Source organism: Erpetoichthys calabaricus, chromosome 18, assembly GCF_900747795.2.
Source record: "Erpetoichthys calabaricus chromosome 18, fErpCal1.3, whole genome shotgun sequence".
Taxonomy (NCBI): Eukaryota; Metazoa; Chordata; class Cladistia; order Polypteriformes; family Polypteridae; genus Erpetoichthys; species Erpetoichthys calabaricus.
In genome coordinates this window covers 2,516,780-2,538,829 of record NC_041411.2, presented here as the reverse complement: position 1 = coordinate 2,538,829, position 22,050 = coordinate 2,516,780, and the positions used below count along the sequence as shown (strand labels likewise).

The 22,050-nt window shown below is 48.7% G+C and overlaps 1 protein-coding gene across 1 annotated transcript in view; it reads left to right on the top strand.

Annotated features, from left to right (window-relative positions):
• The window catches only part of LOC127526277 (mediator of RNA polymerase II transcription subunit 13-like), a 257,111-nt gene that overhangs the window by 41,937 nt on the left and 193,124 nt on the right, over nt 1–22,050 (top strand). The window contains exon 3 of the mRNA XM_051921384.1: nt 15,376–16,026. Within this exon, the coding sequence (XP_051777344.1) occupies nt 15,551–16,026 (476 nt within the window). The 5' untranslated portion in view covers nt 15,376–15,550. The remainder of the gene's footprint in view (nt 1–15,375; nt 16,027–22,050) is intronic.

Here is a 22,050-nt window from a genome sequence, read left to right as displayed (position 1 = left end):
AGAATTACATTATTTTTATTTTATGATTTTTAAAGTTTGTTCTCTCTCATTACTACGTGGACAGAGCCGCAGGGGGGACAGCTAGTGTAAAATAAAGCAGGTTAACCGAAGAAAGCGTGGGGTGCGAAGGGGGGAATTCCTGTTTCATGAAGACGGAGTAAGCCGTAGGTGCAGTCGGTCACTGCCAGCGTCGTCACGGGCACAGTTCGTCACCTGAAGTCATTTCAGGTGGGTTTTGGGCCTGGTGGAAGTCTTTTTAAGATGCCGTGGACTGTGGGTGTGTGTTGTTGCGAGTCACAGATGTACCCCACCACACCTTTAGTACCCCCAGTTTACCCTCTGTCTGTTTATTACCCTCTGATGGTGAGCATGGACCACCCAGCCCAGGACTGATTAAACAGAGCAGGTATCATTAACTGTAAATAGAGCGATCAAGCAGGGGGGTGGATGGAGCTTTACAAGTCTTAACCGTAAATGTCCTCCCTTTGTATAATGTGCAGCACAGCATTTCCATGTAAGTGTGCCGGTTACCCCTAACACACCCAGGATGGATGGCAGCGCTTCTCAACAAAGACTCGAGTGCTCAGGTGGAAGGTCTCCTTGCCTTACTCAGTGAGCTGGTCAGCCATTCTGCCAGGCCCCCCAGGTGCAATGCCCCAGCCTGTCCGTTAGCTCTCATATTGATGTCTTCTTCACACTTCCCTGTGGCATTTTTGGGCCAGTGGTGCGTCAAAGAGTAAGAGGGGGTCTCTGGATCAGTCCCATCCAGGTCCTACCCCTCGAGACTCGAGAACAAACTACCGAGACATGATGTTGAAGAAGGGTCTGGAGGATGTATGGGGACAAACGGGCAACAAATGGACGGAATGGTCTCCTCTCGTTTGTCACACGTGAAATTTCACTGGTGTTTTTATCGAATACAAAACTTCTGGTATCGTGACACCCCTACCCTATACATGATGTTAGTTTTAGTACCGTTGTATTAAGTGTCCACACACAGCATATAACCCTTGTGGACCACCCAGTCTGGCACTGCCACCTGAACCCGATACAGACAAGCGTGGGACACAAGTTCAAGGCATACACAATATTTTTTCGTTTTTTACCTCGTGGGAAACGCCTTCCCCTGTTTCCCACAAGCACAGCACAAATCCTTCCCTTCTCTCTTTTTTCATCTTTCTCCTCCACTCCTTGGGTCAAGCTTCGTCTTCCTCCTCCTGAGTAGTGACTGCTGGCCCCTTTTATAAGACCCCCAGAAGTCCTCCTGGTGCTTGATGACTCATTTCCGGCAGCACTTGCGGGTGTGACAGAAGAACTGCCCATAAGGGCTCAGCAGCACCCCCTGGTGGCTCCTGCGGATCCCAAGAGGACTACACCAAACTCCCATGAAGCCCTGCGGGAGTCCGAGGCAGCACTGCAACCCTGGGGGGGGGTTGCCATCTACCATCCTGGGGGTGGTAACGCTCTGGCCACGCTTGCTCCCCCGGTCCTCCCAGCATTGAGGCGTCCTAGCTGGGCACACCCTCCACAGTCACGTCAAGTGTCTTTACTGTCCTACCACTCACACTTCGTATTGCAGCGTGCAGTGGTACAAAAATAACGTTCCCTTGGAGTGGTAGTGCAGCGTAAATAGAGGACAAGTGTAGGACACGTGGCGAGCTGTACCCCACTGTAGTATAAATCCGTAAGTAGCAGGTGAATTAATGTGTGGTCATACATTGAAATTGTGGTAACGTGATAATATGTGATAATACACAACAGTAGCAGCAAACGCAGCAAGTGTACTTCCTATAAATAAACTACTAGGAGCAGATCGGCGGGCAGGGGGCAACACCGCCAAGATGCCGAAGCTCTTGCAGAACCTGTCAGAACTGCTTCAGATGGTAAAGAAACTTCGCCAGATGGACATGGGACAAAGAGGTAATGGGAGCAGTGGGAGCGGCCCCCCACCATACCGCTTTATAAAGGGCAGGGAGGTCCCAGTGATCATTTCTGCCGTTACAGGGCTCTGCAGTTCCCAAACCAGGCAGAGATGCAGCTGGTCAGAACGTTCTCGGTGGCGTCCCTGAGGGTCCGTCCCCATGAGGGGGGCAGGTAGGCAGAGCCAGTCATTGGTAGATCTTTTTCCAGGTTGGTGGCTTCGTAACCGCAGAGGGAGCAGACAGCTGCCCGAGTTCCTAGTTGTCTTCACTTGATGCCAGGAGGCCCGTGTGAACGACACACTGTATATCTTGGCGTATTCTGAGGCTCGCACTGGGACATCTTCCCACCCCACTTGGCCTGAAATCACAGCTGTCGTGTGCGGGACACATCTGTTTTGTTGGAGCTCGTTTGCCAGAACTGTGCGTAGGACTCCATGTGCCACCTCACTGGCTCGTCACAGAGTGTGGAGGACCGGCGCTAAGGGCACATCACAGAACGTCCTGGACGTTGCACTTGCCCGCTGGTGTTCCTGGGCCCACGTGTTCATTCCACACAATCTGAGATGACATCTGACGCTTACGACGTGGCTGGAGCAGCTGCCTGTGTACTGCCTTGTTGTTGTGATTTCAAGCAGAGAGCCTTCCTGGATATGAATTGGCCCAAAGACAAAACTCCAGATTTATGAATTCCATGGCTGAAATAAATTATTTTCAGTGTGTTTTACATCAACACGCTTTCAGTTTTCAAAAATATGAATGAGAGCAGATAAAAGTTAATGTGCTTATCTCTGCCGAGTGTTTGTACAAGCAGACTGCACAGCCACAAATGGAGGCTTCCTCCCGGAGCTGCAGATAACACATTTTTATGTGCGGATTCATCGTGTTTTGCGTGTGTTTTACGTCTTCCCGGGCCTTGAGAAATCAAAGCACTGGCATACGTCACCAACGTTTGAACGTCTTCCTCCCGTGAGTTTCTTCATCGTCATCAGTCTGAAAACAACGACACAAGTTGATCAGCTGCTATGAAAGAAATTGGTGTGAGTGTAGCGGGGGAAAAGTATGGTGGGCTTAAATGGCACAGCAAAGAGAGGGGAGCAGGAGATGACGTGGTCACAAAGGGAGAGGACGGAGATCGTGAGCATTGCTACTTAAGGGGCTTTGTCAGACCTGCAGGTTTCTCAGTTAGGGGGTCCAGATGAAAATAAATGGCAAAGACGAGTCTTTTGGGAATTCAAGATGGCTGAACACAACCCACGATGAGACAACAAGGCCGAACTCACGGACGAAAGATGTCGTCCAGTGCGGCGTGGAAACTGTTATGCAGATAAGCGGAGAACAACATGCTGAGCGGGTGGTCTGGCGCCCTACTCGGATAGGACTTGTCTTACAGCAGTCGCTGCTTGAAGTGGGCTGATAGTCACCAGTACTTCACATCCGCGCCATCATCGTGGACCACCTTATAACAGCAATATGTCTGTTCACACCTCCTAAGGGGTTTTGATGTGAAGTGTGCCTATCAGCGTGTCCTTGGACCACCGAGGGGACACCTCATCCTTCTGTAAAGAGTCGTCTCCAGGCATTAGTTAAATTCGGAGCACCTCTGTAATTTTAGTCCCGTCTGACTGACATGTCGGTTTGCACAGGACTAGTTGAACCGGCGGTTACGGTTTACAAAAAATCTATGCCAGGTAAAAGGCTCTGTCATCTTTACTGAGACGTGAACGCGCAGTCCATAACAAGCTACCGACACGAGCGAATTGGACGGGACTCGAATTTTAGAGGTCCTCCCCTGATGTGCACTTCCTTTGCTCCTCGTGTGTAAAACTCATCCCGTCTGACTAGGACTTTAGATAATGGCGTCCTCCTATCAGCCCCACGCTGCCTGATGGGAGTTGTAGTCCCTGTGCTGGCTCTGGTTCTTGGGTTGCCCGCCATCATATTACAGCTCCTAATTTAATTTAGGGCCAACAGTAAGACACGTGAAAAAGGCGTTTAGCTTGATTGGCCAGCAAACAGCTTATGATTTTATTTATTGTGGTCAGAAAGGGACCCCACTGAGCTCAAGACCCCCAAACACAGTCCTGCTTTCAAACATGAACATTTATGTTATAAAGTACGTTTTACTGGTCTCTGTCTGCGTAATAAATTACACTACCTAAATGTCTCTTCTTGTCGTCCAGCTCCTCTCCCGACTGTACTGTAGCGGAGCCGCTTCCTTTATCCAGGACACGGGAGTACATCTGGTGGCACGACGCTAATCGTTGGTGCCTCATTCTAATTTGATGGATTTAGAGTGGTAATAAATGGAGGAGGAGGAGGAGGTTAGCGGTCCGCTTCATTTGTTCACGTGACAAATCTGCAGTTTTGTTCATTCAGATGATGAGAATGAAGACACCATGTCAGTCTGATGTGCCATTTGCTCAAGTAGCTTAGCTGTGCCCATCGCTATCTAGGAAAGGCGCCAGCTGCCCCCGCCGTGGATAAGCCATTTTTAGAGCAGGTTTTTCCCAATCCATAGAACATTTTTGACGATCCACAGAAAGTCCGGCCGGGCCATTAGATGGGTGCTATAAATGTGTGTCGTCGGTCTGCAGAGCTCTTCTCGTATTATGATGAGGTGTTTCCGGAAGGACGACTGAGCGTCATTAAACAAGTGACTTGAGACTCCCCCAGGGCCCCCAAAGGTGGGCCACCAGCTCATAAGACATTTCCACTTTTTCAAAGCGGTCCACTTGCCGTACAAGTTGAGCAGACGGGTGGATCACCGAAGGCTACTCTAAGTCACTGCCACTTGTACTTTGCCCATCCTTAAAACAGACAGGAATATTCGTCAATTACAGGTCCGGCCACCTTTGCAGGTTTAGCTTCTGAGACATTTGTTCGGTTTGTAGTTTCCTTCTTTGACACGCCAGACGGCAAACAGATCCTCAGTAGTGGGGACGAGCGATTGAAATGGTAGCCCACATGGCCGCGGCTTATGCCTGCCTGTATACAAATCTCGAACACGCATTACACCGGGACAAAATATTTCAAAAACAAGAATGTGACATCTGTCTCTTTGATGAAGCGAACAAACAACAAAACACTCCAACGTTCAAATCGCTTGACTAAGTGGCCTCTGAATGTTACGCACTGCATGCATTTTCAAACTTGTTAAAATAAGAAAGTGCTATGCAACTATGTAGAGCAGGGGGGTCCAACTCCGGTCCCGTTGGGCCGCAGTGGCTGCAGGTTTTCATTCTAACCATCTTCTTAATTCGTGAGCCGCTTTTGCTGCTGTTTTGCCTTCGTTTTAATTGACGTGACTTGGACCCCCTCAGCCAAACAATAATGAGACGCCACGTGAGCAGCTCACCTGTGAAAGGTGAAGGTCTCGGACATGTCGGTCTGCTCAGGTCACCAAACATCTTGACGGTGGTCTTAGATAAAACAGAAAATCGAAAATTGTGAATTTCCCCTTGGGATAAATAAAGTATCTATCTATCTATCTATCTATCTATCTATCTATCTATCTATCTATCTATCTATCTATCTATCTATCTATCTATCTATCTATCTATCTATCTATCTATCTATCTATCTATCTATCTATCTATCTATCTATCTATCTATCTATCTATCTATCTATCTATCTATCTATCTATCTATCTATCTATCTATCTATCTATCTATGAGGGCAGCGACGAGTCCTGATGTTCATTGATGGCTTCTCATTAAGAAACTGGCTGGAGTGAAAGTCGGCTCGTTTCGCGTCTCATTTCTGTTTAATCAACAAACGAATCAATTCAGAGGACTGAAACCTTAAAAACAGGGCTATGAAAATGAAGGGAAAAGGAGTTAATGAGCAATGAAAACTGATTAGGGAAAGGGTGAGAATGAAAACCTGCAGCCACTGCGGCCCACCAGAACCACACTTGGACACCCCTGATGCAGACACACAAACTTAAAAACATGGCGTTTTCTGTCACTTAAACAAACATCGGTGACAGTGTTTGTGTCCTTTTTCGTGACGATGACTGACTTACGAGCTGATTTGAGAGTCGTAGAGTTGTCCTCTTGGAGTTGTGTGCTGAGCTGGAGCCCACCTTACGGAAAATCACACCTGTAGGGCCCTAAACTGGACGGATGAAAGGACATCAGAATGTGACGCACACGTTATTGAAGTTACATTTTCTGTCCACTTCGTTGTCCTGCCGCCTAGACTGTGTGGCACTTACAGATGGCCGAAACGTCCTGTAGCTTTAAGTCAGTATGTGTGCCATGTGAGGCCGCAGACCTTCTGGGACGATGTGCTCTGGACAGATGAATCCAAGGTAGAGTGGACTGGGCAGCATTTTAGGAGAAGAGTCTCTCCTGCCAACCGTGCAGCAGGGGGTGGACGTCTTGTGGTTTGCAGTTGCTTTGGGCAGCTTGTAGTCGGCACATCCGCTGTGAATTGTGAATCACGTCCGAGTGCAATTGACGAGAATGTGAGACCATCGGTCAGTAAGGTCAGTGGCTGAACCACAGTTCAGGACCCGAAGCACACTAGCAAACCCACCAAGGAATGGAGGGCTGTGGACCGGCCGAGTCAAAGCCCGGGTTCGACTCCAAGAAAACTCACGTTTCACCGAGTCAGTGTTAGAGTTCTGCAAAATGCCTGCCAGGAGCCATTTTGTCTGGGGTGGGCAAGGGTGGGCTTACTCTTTCCCCCAGTAGACTGTTACATCTCTTGATTTTTGTCTTGACTTCATGATTGTGATTTTATTTGAGTAGACCACCTTTACCTGTAGGTGCCGTTTTTGTATGAAGGTCTCTCGTTTGCCTGCTGTAAAAGTCAAACGTTTCCATGGGGGGGGGGGGTACTTACTTTTTCACAGGACTGAACGTAAGAAGGAGGTGTCAATGTGGATGATGTGCTTTTGGACCCTCGTCCCACCCCCAAAATAGCCAGGGTGTGAGCTCCACCAAGTGCCTTCAAGGTGCTATAATAACAACTACTAAAGTTTGGCCGCCTGCAGAACTAACTGGCCAAGGCGAGGCACACAGTGACCTGCTGATGGGGTTCAAAAACAGACGTGTGGCGTGTTTCACTTTGTCCCCGTCGCTCATTTCGGCTCCGTGTGCGGGCGTGCAGCACGGTGGCCTGCATTTTTTAGTGGTCGCCGAAGCTCCCTTAACGTGGTGGCGGCGGACCTCGCACTTTGGATTCTTTTCCTGGTGTTTTCCTCCTCCTCTGGCTGTGAGTGAATTTCTTGCACAGACAATCTTGGCGCGCACACCCTGGCAGAACATGGAGGGCGCTTCCCGAGTGTCTGGAACGGCCTTTTAAAGCCGCAGACCAGCGGTGCGGACTGCTTGTCTTGACTTGAATGAGCCGAGTGACTCAGTCGCAAAGCACGCGCCCGGCCCGACCCGACCTCCGAATTGAATGAATCGGCAGAAATGAGCCAACCCGCTGGCGTCAGAGCCCGCGCCGTGGACCCTCCAAACAGGCTGCCCCTTTAAGAGCGCGGGGGGGGCCGACAGCGCTGTGGCCCATTAATCGTCTGTTGGAGTTTCCGCCCCGGTGAGCATGTCAGCTCTCCATTAGAAGGGGTTTGTTTCTCCTCTCCTGCCTGCCTCTTAACAGCAGGGGGCCCTCACACATCTCACTTGGCCTCGGTGAGGGCTGGTGCCAGACAGGCTGACTAATGGGGAGGCTGACCCCGGCATTCCCTCCGACACAACGCCTAATAAGAGTCTAATGATGAGTGTGGGACGGGGGCTCCTGTGCCTGTAAATCCCGGCCCGCCGAGATGATGTGGGGTGGCACAATTTAAGGGAAATCCTGTTTGTGGGGGTGATAACAGCAGCTAGAAAGAAAAGCGCTTGTGTGTTCATCTCTGTGGACGTTTCTCCGAATGTCAGAGGTCCCGGTAGTTCTTACACGGCGGTCCGCCTGTTCGGGGCACGGCTTTGGCTGATGGTGAAGGTAAAGCTAGCAAGATGGCGATTCCCTCACGCTGCGTGTATTCGATTTGATCTGCCACTTCATCATACTGTGACCACCAGAGGAAGGGGGCTCAGTGTTTCACCCTGGCGGGACAGTCCGGGCATTGTTGGTGATGGGGGGGGTGCATGAATGAGCCGGACAGAGCCGCTCTGGGACTGATTAGTTAAAGGGAAATGAGCACAACCCGATAGGCCGGCTTGGCATTTTCTCCCACCAGACACTCCTTATGTTTTATGGTCCATCTGCAGGTGGCGTTTAATAAAGCGCATGAGGCGGGCACAAAAGATGTAGCCGAGCTAAAGTGCGTGCACGGGTATTAGGCAGATGGGGCTGCTCATTGTTGATTTCCTTATTGGACGTCAAAACCTGTTTAACAACAACCCCTTGTAGTTTTATGGCGCCTTTCCCATGCGCAGAGCGATTCACAAAAAGCATAAGACGCTGAATACGGGGAATACAAAGCATTAAATTACAATAAGAGACAGTAAACCTGACTAGAATACAAAAACACAAAGACTACAAGAAAACCCTCAACAAGTAAAAGCACTTGTGGCACAAACACCGTCTGGACGGAGACGTCAACCCAAACGAGGGTCAGCTCAACGCCCCCCTGAACAGATGAGTGTAGTAAAGCCCGGACTGAGTCGGCTCATCTCGTTTCCAAGTCAGGGCGCTATATGGAGTGCAGCTTAGTGTGGGATGCAACGAGATGACCACTGGAGGAGGATACTGAAGCAGTGCGGCACTCGGCCATTTAATACTCGATTGGTCATTAATAGAATTTGACACTCGGGGAGCCCGTGATGTTCTGAACCAACTGGAGCTACGATAACACATGAGAAGGGGCACCTGGCAGTAAGGTGTTCCAGTAGTCCATACGGGATGGACGAGGGTCTCAGCATCAGAAGAGGAGAGGGACGAGCAGACATGGGATACGTGACGGAGGTGACAGTAACAACACTTCTTCATGTGAGGAATGGGGAAAAGGAGGAATCTAAAATGACGGCAGAGTCCTAGTGAGAGGAGGAGGTTGGATGACATCATCACCAGAGCTAAAAAAAAACCTTCTTGGGTCAAAGTGCAGGTGTGCGCAGTTATTAGGAAACTGACAAGACATTTTTCTCACTTGTTTATTCTTACAGTTTCTAGTAAATGTAGCAAACCAACACCACAAAACGACACAGCAGCACTTAACAAAGAATCGGCCGTTCCAGACTATTCAATGAGCGGCGTGGCCACCCTTCCTTCTGATGACTGCCACGAGCCTCCCATCCATCGAGTCTGGCAGTTTCTTCATCTTTCTCTGAAGCAGTAGCCATGTCCACACAGGTGCAATGCCTGCCCTCACGTCTCAGAAGGGCCCATCGCTTGAGGTAACGAAGCCAACACGATAGTCGGTCAAGCCAAGCCGTGGCGTACTTGGGTGCACGTGATGAACTAGTGGCATGGCTTACACCGTTTGTAAACCCTCCCGACCCCACTTTCCACTGTATTGTTATGCATATCTGTGTTATGGACCGCGCCACTCTTCAGGATATCAACATGCTGGAAAATCAACAGGGGGATGCGTCACGAGGGAGGAGCAAGACGCCGACAAAAACATGGCGTTTCACTTCAAACGCTACCGAAGATATGTCGTGGACAAGGACACCCTTAAAGGGAGCTAAGACCCCCAACTCCATCCAATCCTAGAAACTCCCACAAAACAAAAATTCAGCCAGGATTCCGTAACCTGACTTCTCAAACAGACTCCGAGGCTAGAAAGAAAAAAGAGAAAAAAACGCCAATGGGGTGTAAGATCATGCCATGTGGTGCAGGTCCACTTAAAATGAAGTGGAATAACCCGAGTTGTGACAGCCCCCTTTTAATTACAGGGGGGCACTGTGACGACCTCACCGCCCCCCCCCCCCCCCCATTCTGCTCGTTTATTTTCATGGTTCCACTGATCATTTTCAAGTTTGCCTTCTCTCTTCATCAAGTGCTGAGCGGACACATTTGTTAGGCGGACCCCCGATGTCATCGCTCCCTGATAAGTCACAAATTCACGCCATTGACTAAATCCACATATGGTCCATCCTTTTTTCTTTTTTTTTTTTTTTTTTTTTTTTTGCACACCCCCCCCCTTTCCCATCTATACACTGTTACTATCTGCAGGCTGAGAGACACACACACTCATAGGCCCAGATAAGCCGCAGTGGGCTGTAAACATTCCCAGGGGCCCCGTCAGCATGCTGGACAGGCAAAGCACTTGAGACTGGAGGTGGGGGGTGGGGGGCACCTTGGCCTAAGTGAAGCTCCCCTACTTTATTTGTGTGACGCTGAGACCCTCTGGCCACTCAGATACTTGGTTATCATCTCGGGATGCAATTCAGAAGATTCACCGCGGCCATCGGTTTTAAATTATACAAAGAAATTCAGCATTGACAGCCGAGAGTCTCGTCAGGCTTGGCCATCAAACGGAGCCGACACAAAAATATAAAAGTCACTATACGTGAAGAAAAAGAACAACATCAGCCCGGACTTCATAACATCTAAGCAGGCTGTGACGTTGTTAATAAAGATTTGAATAAAATGGCCAGCGTAGGAGGGAGGGCTCACTGCTGTGCAAGTCTCCAACAGAGAGAGAGGAGGGCGGGGCTTCACATGGCATGTCATGGTGGCCCCGCCTCCTGAGGATCCACCCCTAAAACACTAAACCGCAAGTGCCCTTCATATATAAATATTAAACTATAATTACACCAAACAATATGCAGACCATAAAATGCAAAACGACCAAAAGCATCAGCAGCACAAAATGACACAATGAGGTCCAATGTGCCCAAATACTTCACTTACTGAGGGCGCTGGGCTTCGTCACCGCACGTGCAGTTTACCCAGGAGGGGGTCCGTTTGGGGGGCTAGGGGGCAGCGTCATTGCTTTATGTCCTCTTTGCCTCATCTGACTGTCACCTTCGGCCTTAATTCACTGCTGGGATGAGGATCTTAGGTCAGGTGGATTGGTCTGTCCTGGTGATGGGGGGATTGACAACTGTCCTTAGTGGAGGACTTTGAGTGTTTCGGGGTCTTCTTCACAAATGATGGAGCAAGAAAACGTCAGAAGTGAGATTTCAGGGAGAGCCTCAGAGTTGAGTCACTGCTCCTCCAGATCGAGCTGAGGTGGTTTGGGAATATCGTAAGGAATGCCCCGGCGTGCTCCGGGCAAGTCCCACTGGGTAGAGACCCTGCATCAGGGTCTTGATCTCTGGGCTGGCACAGGAAGGTCTGGACTCTGAAGCTGGGGACGGTGGAAGTCTGAGTTGACCGGATTGGCCTGCTGCCACCACCACCCTCACCCGGAAAAGCCGTTTCAGAAAATGAGAGTGAGATATTTAATAAAAAATAAAAATGACTAAATCAAGGAGCCGGGAAGCCCACTGCTGCTGGTGGGGGCTTCTGCTTGCAAGGCAGGCTAAGAAACTGCATGGGTGGCCTGACTAAACTCTACAGCAGCAGGCTCTTCCACAGGGGATGCACGTTTGCTTTCCAGTGGCTTACTTAGGGGGGCATCCACGTGTCGTGCCCGTTTATTCACCTGTAAGATTTAGTTGGCAGTTCACAGTACTCTGGCAAGCCAGAGGCAGCAGTGAAGTTGTGCCCACCACAGGCCTGCACATGGTGCAGACACGAAGGGGGCCAGGGAATTTCTCCCTGTTGGAGCGAATGGTAAAGGCCAAGGAGAAAAGCGAGAGTGGCGGCAGAATGCGATCCGATCGTCTGGCAGCCCCGGCCCGCAGTTACAGGGGAGAGGCAGTGGGACGTTCAGGCCTATCTCGATGTTAGTTTGACCCCTGACCTCTTGTCTTTCTTCAGACAGCCGCTCAGTGACCTGTCAAATGGGGGCTTTCTTTCCCCTGACCCAAAGGGGTCACGTCTTCCTCTTTAAGTTGAAATATGGCAGCGTGGCGACCAGGAGCAGACGATTATCTCCCGGACTGAGATGTGAGCGGCACACTGACCCGGGGCTAATGATGATTTCTGTTTATCTGCTCATGCAGATTTACTGCCCTTAACTTCTCACTCGGCAGACGCACTGATGAGAGCGGTCGCCGGACCACCTTTTTAAGCCCTGCCTCTGGTCAAATGGCTCAGGAAAAGGATTTAAGGGTAGCCTGACATTTGTCTTTTGTTCGGCGAAAAATTCCTAATGAGCTCGCTGGCTTGTCTAATTTCGGAGACCCACTGGGTTTATTTCTGAGCCTCTAAAAAAGACCAAGACCCTCACCCAGCTCCTGCATTAGTCTACCTTGAAACCGAGAGTGATAGGAAGGGTCATGTGAAAAAGTAAGTACACCCCATGGAAACTGAGGACCCTTTGAACACATTAGGAGAGCAGATCTTCATGCAGACAGACACGGAAATGCGTCAACAAAAATATGTGATGGTCTACTCGGGGAGCCAGTTAAGTCCACCCTTGGCCTCGGAACCTGGCGTTGCCCCTTGCAGGTGTTTCACAAAACTGCCCAGCAGTCTCTGACATCGACTCGGCGACATTTCTGAGTGCTCCTTCTCTGCCTAGGCCAGTCCATATCCCCCCCATGTCTCTTTTTGAGCCTTTCCATGGTGGGTCTGCTAGTGTGCTTCAGATCATTAGTGTGTTCAAAGGCCCACTTCTAGTTAAATCTCAGCTTTTGGGCAGATGGCCTCACAACCTCCTCAAGCTCACCGGGACACGATGCAGAATTCATGGCTGATTTAGTGCCCTGAGGCAGTGGCCCAACCCAAATCCAGAACCCCTCCATTCTTCAGAGTCGCCATTGAGGTTCTTCTCCTGATTTGCTGTCAGCCATTACTGCGGCCAAACAGCTCTCTCTGTGATTGACCTGCCCAGGGCCCGCTGTTCCTGAAGGCCTGCTCTTTGCCTAGATGTTCAATGGCAGAACCTTGTCTTGCTCTGATGTGCTTTTTGGACAGCAGAGGCTTCATTCCTGGCACGCTTCGCCTGCAGATCACATTTCTGTGGTCTCGTTCTGACTGGAGGCGTATGCACTTTGACCTCAGCTGTGTTAGGAGTTACCTGAAGATCCTGTGGTGACATTTTAGGGTTCTTGGGGATTTCTTTTAGTATCAGATGGTCAGCTCTTGAGCTGAAGTTTCTGTATTGGCTGCCAGTCCTGGACCATTGAGTAGTCGTTTGGAATCTGCGGCACTTGTAGGTGGAGTGATTGATTTCAAGTCATTTGGCCACCTTTTGAAACCCCTTGCTAGACTCCTAGGCATTGGCAGCCGTCTCTTTGGATCTCGGCAGGATGACACCACACATATATGAATAGCAAGGAGAACACCAGAACACTTCACATAGGACAGTCAGGCCTGCCTGCAGACTCCCTAAGGTGGGTCTAATCGGTGGCACCTCATTGTAATCTGTTGGTGGGGTGGACTGACTTTGTTCATTTTGGATTTTGAGGTTAGGAGTGCCCCCTGTCAGTCTGAGGTGTGACTTGTTCAAGCAGGTCACCTTTGTCTTTACCGTCTCTGTTAAGATCTGCCGTCTGTCTGTTCATCTATGGTGGAAAAGTCAAGAAGTTCCATGGGGTGTACTTACTTTTGCCCAGGACTGTGCCAGCTCGCATTGGCGCTCAGCTGGAGTGACGGTTTACCAGTTTAAATTTGGGCAGAGCAGCTGGACATTTCAAAACAAAGCAAGTCAGAAAATGTCAGCTCAGGGTCTCAGGTGACTGATTTGTTGGAGCCGTCCACATTGTTTCAGTGACTTCATCTAAGAGTCTTTTATCACGTTTTTGATTATTCCATAGTTTGGTAACACTTTGCTGTATTCAAAAACTAGTAAAACACTGCAAATAAAAAAAACAAGTTAAAGATAAGAAGCTCTTGGTATTTGTTATGGTTTCTAGATTCAGGTGTCCATTGATGTGCGTCCAATCTAGTAATAGTTCTGAGGTCCATGGTGGGTGTCCGTCTTATATCTGTCCCAATGTCTGATCAAACAAATGTTCCATAACAGAAACACAACATGAGAGTAGACATACCCCAGCTGGGGGGGGACCTGGATTACTATCCCAGTCGGATGAATAGGTGGACTGGGGGAGGTGGTCTGTCAAGAGCAGTTCCTCCCCCAGTATAATAGATGGCAGTGCTCTGCTGGAGTGGACCCAGTATGGACACCTGTAGGGATCTGTTGGATTCAGACTTCTGTGGGACAACCCTTTCGGGGTCCTTGTGTGCCACCAGAGGGCGCTACAGGGAGAAGGACTCCATGTCCTTGCGCTTGACCAGAAGTGTTTCCATCGGGTTGTGCCCTACCACAGAATTTACACCTGGGCCCAACATAAAAGGAAGCCGTCCAGCCTCCTCCATTTGAGTCAGAGTTGTGAGGAGAAAAAGAGTTACGGTACATTGAAGAATGTGGTGTGACTGTGTCTGGGGTGTGGGCTCAGTGGCATCACCTGGAGGTCACAGCTAGCGTAGTCAGCAGGATTTCCTGGACGTCAGTTTGGCTGGAACCTGTGTCAAGAATAGTTGTGACTTCCAGGGTGTGCCACCAAGCCTCCTCTCCTGTTGTCCTGCTGTTGTGGCTTCCAGGCCAGGCAGGGATCCACCTGCCATCCCAGTGGGGACACCAGTCCATCCACCATGTTCCTTACATTAAGTATCCTGGACTTTGTCATGCCGGCCTATCAGTCACTGTGTTTGTCTGCTGCCCCATTGCTCCGTGTTCAGGATTACTTCTTGCTTGTCAGTGTGCTTCAGCGTCTTGTCTTCTTATTCCTTCCCATTCTTTGTCTCTTAAATGCCTCCTGTGATTTGCTTGATGTTCATCAGATGTCGCTGCTGTTCCTTTTATTTCTGTCTTTATGGTGGTTATCACTTTGTAGTAAACACATAACTATAGGTCACTTCATCATCCTTTACGTGGGGACAAATAATGATAGATCTATCTATCTATCTATCTATCTATCTATCTATCTATCTATCTATCTATCTATCTATCTATCTATCTATCTATCTATCTATCTATCTATCTATCATTAATTTATGTAACTGAAAATTACTTTTGAGATTTGCTTATGTTATTTGGATGTAGCTTTGGGCTTTTCTTTTAGTTCCCTTCGAGATCTGCCCTTCTGGTGGGGCCTTGGCAATTTTAAATTGAGTTGCCCAGTTCACCTTAATAAAAGGTTAAGTGTCTGTTGGGTTGTTATGTCTCTGTCATTCCAACAGCTGGTGCATCACAAACATTAGCACTAGTTTTATAAATCCCATATCAAATGGCAATAACAGAGACATATGTATTGCATGATGCTCTGTGAATGCTAACGCTGAGGTCTGAGTTGGTTGCTTTTGATTTGAACCCGTCTCAAACGGTTAGCAGAGCTAGTTTCATGATATCACTGTAGCTGTAAACAGTACATGCATGATATACAAGTTGTTGAGTTCAAAATATCATTCCAAATGTTAACTTATTTTAATTTTATTTTTCAGGCAAAACTTACAGAAGCAGCGACAGCTTCCTGCAGTCAGTCGGACTTCATCCAACCCTCCTCTGGGGTCCAACCCAGCGCCCCCAGCTACAGCACCTCTTCCACCGCCCGCTCCGTCCAAGCACAAGGTGTTAGACAAGGCTGACAAGCTGGAGAAGCAGCCCAAGAGACTGCTCATGACCCCTTTCCATCACAGAGCTTCTGTGTGTGAAGACTTTAGCCTGGAGCAGGACCCCGCTTCGGCGGGCACTCAGAAACTGGCCATTACTGCAGTGGATCCCCCAATGGAAGTATTGCCAGGCCGAAAATATCCAAAACAGATGCAAGCTCCAGGCAAGGCCTCTGATTGCACCATACTCTCCCCCCTTCCACCCACTCTCAGCCCACATCCCCAAATTCAAGACACTGAGGGGCTCGAGATAGCAGTAAGTCTGCCAGTGTACCATGAACTGCCACCCGGGCCCAAGCCGCCTGAACCAAGTGATACCACGTTATATGCCGCCCCCTTAGCTACTGGCAAAGAGGGCACAGGCTGGTGGCGAGACTTTGTGGTCCCCATGGCAGAAGGTACGGAATTCAGGCCACCAGAGCTGCACGCAGACAGGGCTGAGGTGAAGGTGCAGGCCGCTACAGAAGGCATTGCACTAAAGAGGTAAGTGACGGCTCTCTGCTCGAGCACACCGGGGGGATGAGGGGTCTCAGGGAGGATACGGGGTCTGCACAAGCTCTCCTCCTTCTTACTGGCAGGAGGCCCTTGCTTTTCTTCGCGATTTCCATCTGTTGTCACCAGGCTGATTAATCCCCGCTAGTTTACCGTAATGAGCAGCCATGGAGCTGCCAGATATGTCAATGCAGAGTCACATGAGGTGGACAGTCGAGGTGGACATCAAATGGGGGAGAAGTTTAGAAACCCAGCAAATGTCCAGAGGACTTCATAGCAAGCTGAGTTTGTTGACTGGTTGTGTTTCTCTGCTAACTTGTCAGCTGCTTGGATCAATAAGATGTCTATTTGTTATACAGTGCCTTTCACATTTCTATCTATCTATCTATCTATCTATCTATCTATCTATCTATCTATCTATCTATCTATCTATCTATCTATCTATCTATCTATTATATAGCGCCTTTCACATATCTATCTATTATATAGTGCCTTTCATATCTACCTATCTATCTATCTGTATGTCTGTCTATCTCTCTATCATATAGCGTCTTTCAAATCCGTCTGTCTGTCTGTCTGTCAGTCAGTTTGTTCTGATTTATGATTTTCCAGTTTCTCTACTTTTTGCTTTGCTATAAGGATTTGGATTTTGGATTGGGTGCTGATTTGCCTTTGACGGTGTACCTTCATGAAGTTATTCCTGTTTTGTCTTTTCAATTTTTTGTTAATCGAATCTTTCTAATACTAAGAGTCACTCATTTTGCTCTTTGGGGCCAGGGGTTTAACTGAGTCTCCTCTTCCTCTCTTGTGGTGTTTTCTCAGTCTGTTGTTTCTTTTGGGCTTTGCCTGAGGTTTGAGGCCTACTCGATGTGTTCAGATTTGTATGAGAGTATAGCAGGGCTGGCAAAACTCACTTTTATTAATGGCCAAACAAAACTCTTTCTGTGACGAATGTGGGCTGCAGTAATGGCAACAAACATCTCACCCCACATTTCCCTTACAGACAAGACGCGCGGGTACCTCTCTGATCAGTTCAGTGGTACATTCTGCCTCCCACCTCGCCTAAAACTCTCCTCTCCCCTTTGTCATCTTTTGTTTCTTGAACATTCAGTGGGTCAGAAAAGCTACCAGTGGGCACAGCACTGAGTGAAAAATGGAAGTCAGTGCTTAATGTCGAGGGAGTGTGGCAGTCTGGACAACAGTGAGAATTGGCAGCTAAAGCAAAGTGACTCCATTTACACCTCCATGAAGGTGCATCACAATCAGATGGCACTTGACCAGAATGAAAAGTCAGGTGTAAACACCCTGGCATATTTACTCCAAGGTTGCCACCTCCTTCTGGTAAAGGCTGGGTATAGCCTGCCTTTCTTCTTGGCCATTCAGTATGGCAGCGTCCCAGCCAGGTAATGAATTGTGCACCTTCCTGGTTGGGACGCCAGCCCATGCCTGCCGTCCTTTAGACCTTTAAGCCTTCATCTTCAGGTCCCTTTCTGCTCAGTAAGTAACCATGAGCACCAACAGTGCCACCCTGACACAATCGGCTGAATAGGATGGATGAGCTTGTTGACTCCCATCCCAACTGTTCTAATGTGCCTTGAATAGTATTAGAGTGGTACTTAAATTGTGACTTTGGTATCAGTACCAACTTTCGGACCACAGGACTGGCATCAAAACCGTTTCAAAGCAAATAACGGATTAGTCCCAATCCCCCAGTTCTTTCTCCGGACTTCCTGATATGCCTCACGGCTGCTCGCCCCCCTGGTGTGCTGTGCCATTGCACCGCACTACGCACCACTTCCTCCTGAAGTCCTGGAGGGGGCTTCCCTTGTGAAGTTCCAAGGCAATAAGGAGTCCTGTGAGGTTCTGACTACCGTGTCTAAGCTTATATCAAGTGTTGTAAGAAGTGGGGGGGGGATCGAGAGGAAAGCTGACGTTTACTACAGGTAGTGAAGACCCCGAAGTGCTCCGTTTTCAAATTTTGATTTTTCAGTTCTTTTCTATTATCAGCATACCTCACAACCCTAACCTAGAAATGTTACCCTTCATCCTTCTATTGTTATCGTAGAGTCACCGGGCTTCAGTGGAGCCTTGAGAGCGAGACAGTAAGTGACATTGCTACCCAACCTAACTTATCGTCTTTGCCATCCGCTCCTTTTAGTAAGAGTCTTTGTGGACATCTTGCCAACCTAAATTGTCCCTGATGGAGTATTAGTCGTGGCAGTGCCACGTGTGCAGAGCACACTGACACCCGTCATGCGTCACATTATCGCTGTCATGAATTAGGAGAACTGGGAACTGCCATACTGTAACCTTTTCTGAGCCCCCTTAATCCTGAGCTGAAGCTCATTTATTTTTTCGTTAATACTTCTTATCGTTTTTATAATGTTATCTGTACTCAAAGAATTTTGCAAGCAAGTTATATTCGATTGTTTATTAGTTAGTGTTTGTCACATGACTACATCTTGCTTTTGGTACAGTCATTGTCATTTTGATTTGCCATTTCTATGTCACAGTGGCGAGTTGCTAGAGGGACACCTGGTGACATTGTGTCCGTGTTTGTGTTACGCAGCCAATTTGCTGGGCTCTCCGAATTTTTTCCCTGAATATTCACTGTGTGGTTGGTTTTGGTTAATTTGTGTTTTTTTCCCAGTGCCCCATGATGCTTTGAGAGCCCAGTGTGACATCTCAGAGCTGCAGTAGGCACTACTGGTTGGGACATCCCCCAAGAAGAGCTTGCAGTCGAACTAAATAACTGGCGCTGCTCTCCAACCTCGAAACTGAAAATCCGTGAATATGTTTGGGGCCAATGGTGACTGTATGTTCCATCTCTTGATCCTGTCTCCTCCTGCCAGACAGTACAGCTACTCTGCAGCGCCATAATGAACAAGGACGTATCAGTAAAGACGTTGAGTGCCAACCTCCAAACGTGTAGGTAGTGAACAGAGTACGCCAAACCCCCGTTTCTGTCTGCATGCTTTGATATCGCTGCTCCACCTCACTCTCCCTTTGTGGGTCCCTGAATGATGTCCTTCCCTAAACTTCCTCGTCACATGACCAGTTTCTATACCCGAAGCAGCAGCTGTCTATCCCACTCTACTTGCTGTAAAACTCGCGCATCTGTTTTGTGATCCATCAAGGAAACCCCAACAACCTCCAGCAGCACCACATCTCCAAAGCTTGTAACTCTGTTGGTCATTCATCGTTAATGTCCGCCCTCCACGTCTGCACATCTCTAATGATCTAAGGTTCATCTTCACTGTGATGGCCCTGCATCTCCAGACGTTTCTGAGTGCCTGCGCTGAATTTCTAGCCCTAGAGTAGTTTAGTCAAGGGGTACATTGACAAGAGCGGCCCTTCTTTGTTCTCCAGGTGACGATTTAACCGAGGAGACCTTCAGTAACAAAATGGAAACGTCTCCAGTTAAATGGGGGGGTCGATTAAGTTGCCGTCAAGAGTCTGAATTAGACGCTTCGGCTAATATCTGCCATGTTACCGTCACCAGTGTAGGCGTATTACACTCACTTGTTGGGCCACCACAGTCGTCCTTTGCATCAGCAGCCTCATACCACTCAGTGTCATCGGTCCCGGGGGTCTCACATCTGTAAGAAGACAACGAGAAGTACAAGTATTGTCATTCCCTCCCTCCATCTCGTATGTGTTGAGAAGTGTACCGAGACCTCCCCAGGCGGGCACATTAACACATTGTCTCGTGCGGTCATCGCCCTTTCGAAGGACGGAGCCACCACGGTGACAGATACCATGACGCTTTTATAATGCCTTTTCTGTGTTCTGGGCATGCAAGTCAACCCGTGAAAACGCTCATCCGCCGAGGCCACCAGGAACTTCTAGCTGGTAATGCCTTTTCTGTGTGAAAACTAAAAGCGTGAAGATGCAGTGCGAACCCTCGCTAAGTGGCGGCTGTTGAGCGCAGCGGGTTGCTGGGGGCCGAGCGTTCGTTGAGGTGTTTATAACATGCTGCTTGCGTCCATTACAACGTTTGCACGACACAAGACTGTGAAACTGCCCTGCGTCCCCTACATGGCGTAATGTGACACGAGAGAGTGTAGTGCATTATCTTAATTCTCAGGTGCGGGAAGTCAGTCTGAGCAAGGCAGGGGTCCAGTCCATCATGGAGTACGTTCTGGAATGTGACACACTGTGAATGCCCACTCGTTGGGTGAAATGCCGCATATTGTGGGATGCATTCTAGAATGGCTACACAATAAGTGCTTGTGACCCGTAGGGGGCCTCATAGCACCCCCTAACCGCAGACAAAACCACACAGACACAAAGGTTTATTGTAACAAGGTGTCTTCAACAGGTTGCACAAGCAATCATGTCTTCTTCTCCACTCTTCTTCCTCCACTCCCCGCTGGCGAGCTTTGTCCATCCCTCCCAACTCAATCTTGCCTGGATGAGACAGAGCTGCTCCCTTTAGTACTTCTGGTGCTATGGCATAACCCACAGGAAGCACTTCCGGGTCAAATGGAAGTCCCCAGAAATAAGAGTCACATTCTCTGGCAGCACCTATGGAATCCAACAGGGCTGCCTCTCAGGACTACAGCTCCCAGTATGCTCTGCGGGTGTCCAAATGGGTACTGAAACCTGGGGACACTGCCACCTAGCTTATCGTGGGAGAATTCACACTTGAAGTATCTTCTGCCCTGGACTCTTCGTTCTGTTGGCTGGGCAAGAACCCTTGCTTCATCCCCGCCAAGACTCCAGTGTATCCACATTGGCATCTCCAGCTAGGCTTCTGGTTAAGGCAAGGGACGTCCTGCCTTTTTTCTGGCCCACTCATCACCATGGCCTCTTGGCCCAGTAAGGGACAGGGACTCCAGCCCATGCGTGCCGTGAATTAGTGTTTACATTCACACACAAAACCAAGAAAAGTTGAGTTACATGCGTGATTCCACAGCTGGAGTTCTCCTTTGGCAAAACACTCTGACGTCATTAAATGTCTTCATTGGACCACCGTGAGTCCAAAAGCAAGCGTGAAGCCTGTGATGAGTTGTGAGGAAAGATTAAAAGAGCTGTGCCTGTTCAGAGATGAAGAGTGTGTAAAGTGATGAAGGGACTCAGTCCAGTGGATCAAGACGGTGACTTTAAAATGAGTTCAGCAAGAACACAGCTGGAAACTTGTGAAGGGGAAATTTCACTTAGACATATCTGGACGTTTTTCACGGACACCTGGAATAAGCGACCAAGTAGTGCGATGGACAGCAGGACCTTCTAAACGTGACGTGATCTTATTTTAGAAGAATTAGGTGGATAGGACTGAAGAACTCTGTTGGGCTGAATGGCCTGTTCTCGACCAGATTGTCTTGATGTTCTAAACTGATCTTATGGACGCTTTGGCCTGTGGCTTCTGTAAGCGAGTGTGATGCCCAGCAGGTGACCTGTGACGAAATGCACATGTAAGCGTAACCCGGTTAAGGGTTTACATGGCCAAATGACTGAGTTACTCATGGAGACATCTGCATGTCTTAACCCGGAGATCACAGAGACCAGTCCTTCTATTTATGTGACGTTTTAGAAACTGAGCTTCTGGGTAATTGAAGTGCATGTCAGCACACTCATGGAGTCGCACGACTGGGAACATTCACACACAGATCTGCGAGTCACTCATAGCAGGCAAATTAATATCTGAACGTCTTTGGGAAGAGACAACTATATGTGTTTAATTCTGCATTGGTGGCTGTTACATCAAGTGACACTTTCACTCCGCTAGCATTCTGTCAGTGACTGGGAGACGGGCAGGAGCGCCTTCTGAAACCTCGCCTGCCATGTTGAAATTTATGGCTGACTCTTGATCCAGGCTTTCACCGTCACGACCAGCCTCTGATTGTCATGTCAACACGGGACATTCGCCATAACCTGGTTGGCTTCTCTGTGTTTGATTCTTTTATTTATGGTGCGCCTTTTGGCTTTTTTTTACTAATTATGGCCATGTTGCCTTCCGTTTCTTAGGTGCTCCAGTCTTCTTTATGGTTGTCATTTCTGGGACAGAGAGAA